This window comes from Lactuca serriola, chromosome 4 (genome assembly GCF_051521515.1).
Source record: "Lactuca serriola cultivar US96UC23 chromosome 4, Lser_US96UC23_V15, whole genome shotgun sequence".
NCBI lineage: Eukaryota > Viridiplantae > Streptophyta > Magnoliopsida > Asterales > Asteraceae > Lactuca > Lactuca serriola.
The window spans coordinates 186,094,535-186,102,634 of NC_136411.1; the positions used below are offsets into that span (position 1 = coordinate 186,094,535).

An 8,100-nucleotide genomic window follows, 5' to 3' on the forward strand; every position below is an offset into this window, starting at 1 on the left:
TATTCGTCTTCGGCTGTAGAGAGTGTAATGCAATTCTGTTTCTTAGATTACCAACTGACCAAATGACAACCTAAAAATTGACAGCCATCTGATGTGCTTTTTCTAACAAGTTGAAGACGACCATAGTTTGAATCTGAGTATGCTTGAAGTAGGAAGCTCGCATTTGTTGGGTACCAGATTCCGACACTCTTTGTACCTTTGAGGTATCGGGAAATTTGTTTTACAACCAGGAGATGAGACATCTTTGGATTGACTTGAAATCTGGCACACGAACATGTGGAAAACATGATGTCCGGACGACTTTCTATAAGATAGATAAGGGATCTAATCATTCCTATGTACTTCTTTTCATCAACTGATACACCTGAAGGGTCGGCAAAGATCTTGTGTCCGAATCCCATAGTTACCTCGGCTGAGGCACCGGTGTCCATTGAGTATTTTTTGAGGAGTTTTGAAATGTACTTCTCTTGGTGAATGAAAATTCCTTTGTTAGTCTGTTTGACTTGGAGACCAGGAAAGAAGCTTAACTCCCGATTCATTCTCATTTGGAATCGATTGATCATTAGTTTAGAAAAGTTTGTAACCATAGATGAATCCATAGATCCAAAAATGATGTGTCAACGTAGATTTGAACCAGTATGAGATGCTTTCCATTCGATCTTCGGAACAAGGTAGGATCTAAAATTCCTCTTTGGAAACCAGAGTGCTTGAGAAAGTTAGTGAGGGTCTCGTATCATGCGTGTGGAGCTTGCTTTAGACCGTAGACATCTTTCCTGAGTTTATAACAGTAGTTAGGAAAAGTGAGATTAACAAAACCGGGGGGCTGTTGAAGATATACTTCTATGTCAATTTCACCATTAAGAAAAGCACTTTTAATGTCCATTTGGTAAACTTTGAAGCCTTTGTGAGCAACATAAGCAAGAAAGATTTTGATGGCTTCAAGACATGCAACAGGAGCAAAGGTCTCATCGTAGTCGAGGCCTTCGATCTGAGTAAATCCTTTGGCCACCAATCTTGCTTTATTTCAAACAATAACTCCTGCGTCATCTAACTTGATGCGAAACACACATCTAGTACCAACAATAGGGTGATTTGAGGGAGGAGGTACGAGAGTCCATACGTCATTTCTATCGAAGTCTGCCAATTCTTCCTGCATGGTTGTAATCCAGTCAGCATGTTCTAATGCTTCCTTGATGGATTTGGGTTCAACCATGGATATAAATGCTTAGTAATGCAATTCGTTTTGAACACTTGTAGCAGATCGAGTTTGAACACCAGCATTAGGGTTTCCAATAACTTGGTTGGGAGGATGATCCTTGGTCCAGGCATGTAACCTTGGAAGTTCTTGAGCAGCAGACGATCCAATATCAACAATGGGATTAAGTTGCTCCCCCTGAATGGTTTCAACTTGTGGAAGATGCCCCCCCTGAACTTCTGAACCGGAGAGGTTGACATCATCATTAGAAGGGAATTCAAATAAAATTTTGTTTTCATTAATGTTGATAGGATTGGAGTCATCAAAATCAGCAGCTGCATCTAGGAATCCATCTACATTTGATTCAAGTAAGGGTTGAGCATTCTCCCCCTTAACTTAAGAAGGTTGAAATGGTTCGAAATCAAATGGAGAGAGACTTGGGATTGGATCGGAGACATTTTGAGAAACAAGAGCTTCCGAAGGAGAGAGTTGCCAAGTTCGAGATTCTGAATCAAGGGCGGTTTCGGAGGGTCCAAAGAGAGTATCAAAGTCGACTTCAAGAATTGTTTTCGGGTTCAGACATCCTGGCAGTGGAGCATCGGACTCCATAATGTGAGTTGTAACATGAGTTGGGCCAGAATTTCGAACAAAGTTGTCATCGAATGTAACATCAAAGCTTTCTTCCAGAACACGAGTTCTTCGATTAAGAACTCTGTAAGCCTTTGATTTAGAGGAGTACCTAAGGAAGATGGCTTCATCTGCTTTAGGTTGGAACTTGGTAAGTTGATCACGGTTGTTCTTGATGAAGCACATGCATTCGAAAGCATGAAGAAACGAGATTGTTGGCTTCCGACTATTCATAGCTTCATATGGTGGCATGTCGAGGCGTCGATTGATGATACTCCAATTTTGAGTGAAGCATGTAGTTGATATGGCTTCAGCCTAGAGATAGAGTGGTAGATTTGCAAAGTTTAGCATTGATTGAGCAACTTCAACAAGAGTTCTATTGTGTCTTTCAACTAGACCGTTGTGTTGTGGAGTGTAGGGAGCTGAGAAGTTGTGGTCAATTCCTTTCTCGGTGAAGAATTTCTCAATGGTGGAATTAGTGAATTTCGAGCCATTGTCACTACGGATTCTCTTGAAAGGGAGTTTGATAAGAACTTCTATTCCTTTGATAAAATTTATGAGCTCAGAGTCTGTTTTGGATTTCAGCCTTAGGAATAACACCTAAGTGAACCTTGTAAAGTCATCAACAATCACAAGAATGTATTTCTTATGATGAAGACTTTCTACAGTGGATGGTCCACAAAGATCAATGTGTAGAAGTCCAATGTTTTCGAGATTGATTTTTCGATGATAACAAGATGAGCCTTCTTCGATTGCTTTCCACACTCACAGGCAGCACATAAATGATCATTTTCAAATTTGAGAAGAGGTAAGCCTCTCACCATTTCACTAAATACAAGATCATTCATGTACCGAAAGTTCAGATGAGCAAGCCTTCGGTGCCATAACCAACTGACGTCAGGAACGACTTTAGAGAGAAGACAGAGTTGTGGCTTGCCAATAATCATGTTGATGTAGAGAGGGTACATGTTCTTGTTGTGATTTGACTTGATTAAACAATCTTTTCGCTCTTCAGTCATTACATAGTTGTGCTTCTTGCAGAATTCAACATGCCGGTTTGAATCGGTGAGCTGAGCAACACTTATCAAATTATGTTTCAGATTAGCTAAATAAGCCACATTTGAGATAGAGAAGTTTCCATTGGTGAGAATTCCATAACCATGAATTTTAGAATTGGATTTGTTTCCATACGTCACGTAACTAGCACTAGGAGAAAGCTTGAGATCTTGTAGAAAGTCTTTCTACCCCATCATGTGCATGGAGCAAGCACTATCAATATACAATATTGTTTCTTGCTCCGAAGCACAAAATGCCTGTAAAATCAGTGAGTGGTGGAGTTTTTAGGCTCTGAGTTAGATTTAGGGACATAGGCACAGGCTTTGGTCTTAGGTTGTGACATTGGTACACCTTTGTGTTTCCGGGAAATGTCTTTTGAGTTCTTAGGAAATAGACAAAATGCTAATGTCTTTTCATCTATCCAGTAGTCATATTCAATGACTGGAGGGTTTGGAATGACTTTCTTGGGACCTGATTTTCCGAAGTGGTGGGAACAATAGTGACCTTCGCAATTGTTGGTGTATCAATGTGAGATTTGACTTTCTATACAAGATGTTGCTTTGAAGATTTTGAAAAGTTTTTTTTTCTTATCAATTTTTGATTTGCTTGATGATACTTTTGTTTTAGAAAAAGTGGGTTTAAAAATTGTGCCATCGGATTTAGCAATGAAAGTGGACGAAGCAGTTCGAGGAGAAGTGTTTCGGACCGATGTGTTGTTCACACAAGATATGGGCTGATTGGTACTGATCATTTTCTTTGGTTCTATAGAACTGAGAGAGTTAAAAGGTCTCTTGAGGATCTTAGTGGGTGTGAAGGAGTTTTGACTGTGGGCTGATGAATGAAAATTTTGAGATACACTCCTTTTGGAGTGCTCAAGGAATCTTGAATTTTGTCTAGTCTTAACTTCCTTCTTGTAAGCATTTCAAGCTTCTATCTTAGGATCTACTATATCCTTCCTATTCAATATTGGCTTCCTTTTAGATTAAGAAGAGGATTTCGAAGTCTGTCCTACTGAGGGATTGTTGAACACATGCTTAATGGGAATCGCATGAGATTGTCTCGTTGACTACACTATCCATGGATGCCCAAACACACTCTAATGGTTTAGACGAAGTTGATTCAGGAAAGACTTCCTCAATAACACAGTTGTTAGGAGGTCTTGGGTTCGGATTTTGAAGAACAAACTTTTGACTGTTAGAGGTCCGATTTAGGTCCAGGTTTATCAGAGGCGGAAATTGCATGGAATTGGGACTCTTACCAATTATGGGTTGAAACACATGAATTAGGGAAGCAATGTGGTCTATGGTTTCAGGAAGGGGTGACAAGGGAGAAATAAGGTTGTCCGAATGTTTGATGTTCGAAACCTCTCCCATAAATGTCAGGTTTTGCAATTCCTTCAAGGGACGAGCAATTGGTTTCGGAAACTCGCTTCTGAGACTAGGAGCTTTTGATCATGGATGATGAAAGTTATGAGTCATTTGTATATTTGATTCAAGCATGTCAATAGAATTATGAAAAGCATCTATCTTAGCATTGAGACGTTTGTTATCAAAAATCAAGACATTTCTTTCAGAATAGGTGATTTCACATTTGTCTTTTAAAATGATACATTCATCTTTTGACATTAGAAGCTCATGTTCTAAAGACTCAATTTTCAACTTTTTATCCTCAAAACGTAACCTCAGACGATTTACTTCACAATCCTTCTTCTCACTGGCTTCTATGGCTGACTCATAGGCTTTATAGATGGTGCTAATATTTGTTTGGATCTGGATTTGGTAAGGTTCACAAGGAGACAAATCAAAGTTATTATCAGTAATCAAAGATTTTACCTGCTGAATGATGCTTCGACCAGGTGGATCGTTGGTTGCCATGTAGCAGTAGTGTGGTTCAGGAACATCGTCTTCATCTTCTAACCCAGATGACCAATAACCATCATCACATTCAACAATTTGTCTTGCCATGAAGCACATGTTCTTTTTAGTCACCAAGTCATCATCATATCCCAATGACCAATATCCTTCCACATCTCTTGATATGGTTGTTACAAAGGCTTTTTCACTTTCTGCCATCTCTTGAGCTTTTCGAACGTAATATACAGAGTCCTTGATTTTTGGCTTTTGTCGAGCTTCAGCCAAGCAATCTTTTGCAAAATGATTTGCATGTCCACACTTATGACACACAATTTTTGGCTTGTCAGATTTTGGATTCTGCTGTGGTTCCAAAGTAGTGTTTGGTTTTGATATGTTTGGTTTGTATGAGGGAGGATTTTCCAAAGTTGGTTGAGGTTCCAGTGCTGAATATGGTTGAGTATTGTTTTGGTGAGGAGCATGGAAATGGTTTTGATATGGTTTGTAAGAGGGATTGAATGGATGTTTGTATTTCATGGAAAGTAGAGCAAAATCCTATTGGAAACGAAGTTCAGAGACCATGGCATCAGAATCATGAACATGATAGTTTTGTGTGGGTAAGACAGGTAAGGAAGATTGAACTGAAGGAATAGTGGGTTTTAAAAGGTTCGAAGTGGATGAGTTCGGAATGGTTGGTTCAAATGAACTGACAAGAACAAGAGGACCTCCGTAGAGTTCCCTTATGGTCTGAGCAACATTGGATTCATGTCCTTGAAGTTCATCAAAAATTTGACAAAGCTTTAACTTTTTCAAAGAACTGTTACTTTGGAGACAGGATTTCACATTTCCCCATCCTTTATCGAGAATGTTTATGAATTTGAAATTGTACTCCAAAGGAGTTCGGACAATATCATGAGCAGTCATGTTGTTAACAATGATTCGGTATCGGTTAGATGTTAAGGCCATTGATTCACCAGGAGTGGTAATGAAGGTGTCAAAGTCATTGACAACCGAAGTGAGGCGTTTGTCTTTCACATTTTCCGAACCTTCAATCAGGTCTTGAAGAGTGTCCCAAATCTATTTTGCTGATTTGCACAACTTGATGTTCTCAAAGAGTGAAGGAGGAACACCAAACACCATTTTTGAGAAAGCAACTTGATCAACATGCAACTTCTCAATATCATCTGTAGTTAGAGGAGCTGGTCGAGTTTCATCTTGACCCATAAGTTGAGCACCAACATCTCTCACAACTATTCTTACAGGAACATGAGGACCTTCTTTGACAAATCTCCAAATTTCTTCACGTTGTTTTTGGCCAGTAAAAATCTTTCCATTCTAATTTTCCAGTGATCATATTCTTCCACAACTAGCAATGGGGCACGTGTGGGGCCACCCACACTATTTGCGATTTGCATTGAAATCATTTGTTGAGGATTAGAAGCAACCACTGAAGTTAAGATATCTTTGAGAGAAAGTGGTATATTGAAGAACTTTTATCCTTAACACATAAATGGTTGAAATACCAAGGTAATTTCAAACCAACTATAATCTGATCTTATGGATTCAAAGGACAACCACTGAAGATCTGATACCAATTGAGAGAACAAATAGATCTGACGCGCAGGGACAAGGTTTGAAAACTAAAACCTTGAGTGAATGCTTAAGATCAATGTCTATTTACTAATGAATGTTCTAGTCAAGCCTGGATACACCAGTCAAGTCTGAGTTAATGCATTCAACAAGTGATCAAGCTATAAATGAGGAATGAGAATAAAGATCAAAGTAAAGTTAATAAATGAATAACAAGAAGAATGTTTGAAAGGTATTAACTTAGTAAATGCCAAGAAATAAGAGAAAGATCCGTCTTTTAACATTGCATTGAAAGCTCCTATAAATAGGAGTGTGTGATACATGGTACAAACTATCAAACATACATAGGACTGGATAAAAGGAATGATTCTTGCATGCTGATTGTCCAAGTTGACAAACATACTAAGTCCTATGAAATGTCTAATCATGCAATGAGACAAAAGTAATTAATACACAAAGTGACAAAAACAAAGACTCCGGATTATCACACATTCCGGACATAAAGTGCACTTCGGAATATCTCCACTTCTAAACTTCTCATCTTTTGCTCTTCAAGTCTAGACAGATTCCGAACTACTTTTCACTTCGGCACATATGCTGACTTCAGAATTGACGTTTGAACTTATGATTGCTAGAGGTTCACTTTCAGGTTCCAACGATAATGATTAGTTAGTGATATGATGGCTTGATTAGGATATGCTTGGTTTTGGTTACTCAACGCTCGAATGCTGCTTGGTTGGTGCTTTTAGGAGTCCTAGTTATCTTTAATTAACTAGTAAGCGAATACGTTAAGTTAATATTATGAGGACTAAATAATTTCAGAAGGTTAGGTCTAGCCCTATTTCGCAGCTCTTGTTTGAGTCCAACCGTTGTAGGGTAGGACCTCACATTAGAAGAATTATCTGGTCTTAGTAATATGTAATGGTATTCGCAAGCTAGTTAGGGAGAGATAGTAGGGACTTCTTATGCAACTGATACCAGAGAGTGGGTTGGAGATTACCCTAGGATAAGCCTCGGATGAGATTAGTGCAGAGAGCAGTAGTAGTGAAAGGGACTTGGTGGAGTCAAGGCAATTCTTGAGGAAAGTACGGATAGATGTGGAAGGTAGTATGTTCCCGTACTACTGCAAGTAGAGGATCTGTACTCAGATCAAGTAAAGCTGAGATTAAACCAGGGAACGTATGGTGAGTATGAGGTTTCTCGATATTATGTATGACTCTGATGATTGTGTGTTTTTTTTTCAGAATGGTGATGACACGTCATGGGGTAGGAGGTTCAGGGTCTAAGTCAGACTCAGGTACAGGTTCCAAGCCAGTTGATGACAGATTGCGTGAGTTCATTGCATCCGAGATTATGAGAGGCATCCTTGAGGTGACCCTGGTGATTTTTAGGTCGATCAAGGAGGTTATCATTGAGTTGATGTAGGATCACCTTAGGGCATTCAAGAGTGACATGGCACCTGGCCAGTCAGGGAATTGCACGCTCTCCTTCAAGGATTTCAGGGGATGCGGAGTGCCAGACTTCAATGGGGTGAAGGACCCCATTGTAGCGAGACGACGGATTGCGGACATTGAGTCTACGCAGGTGATGAGCTTCTACCCAGAGGGGTTGAAGGTCATGTTTGTTGTTGTTTGTTTGAGAGAGCGGGAGAGAGACTGGTGGGAGGCATTTAATGATACATTGGGAGCCCCAACCATTGAGGCTATGACTTGTTCGGACTTTGTGACTAGATTTTGGGCCAAGTTTGCGCCAGCTGTGGAGATTCGGCTGCTAGCCAAAGAG

At 39.6% G+C, this 8,100-nt stretch overlaps 1 protein-coding gene across 1 annotated transcript; it reads right to left on the bottom strand.

Annotated features, from left to right (window-relative positions):
* Nucleotides 1-1,225: 1,225 nt before the first annotated feature.
* LOC145099064 (uncharacterized) lies at nucleotides 1,226-2,074 on the bottom strand. The gene is made up of 2 exons (XM_079036651.1): nucleotides 1,633-2,074; nucleotides 1,226-1,548 (listed from the first exon to the last, which is right to left on the bottom strand). Exons 1-2 carry the CDS (start codon nucleotides 2,072-2,074, stop codon nucleotides 1,226-1,228), a joined length of 765 nt encoding a protein of 254 aa, XP_078892777.1.
* Between the last annotated feature and the right edge of the window lie 6,026 nt (nucleotides 2,075-8,100).

What these genes read in the sequence shown, in the direction of transcription:
- LOC145099064 (XM_079036651.1), bottom strand. Translation starts at nt 2,074, where the DNA reads ATGCCACCATATGAAGCTATGAATAGTCGGAAGCCAACAATCTCGTTT. An exon ending in TGTCTCCGATCCAATCCCAA is followed by an intron (nt 1,549 to 1,632) that starts GTCTCTCTCCAT and finishes AATCAAATGTAG; the next exon opens with ATGGATTCCTAGATGCAGCT.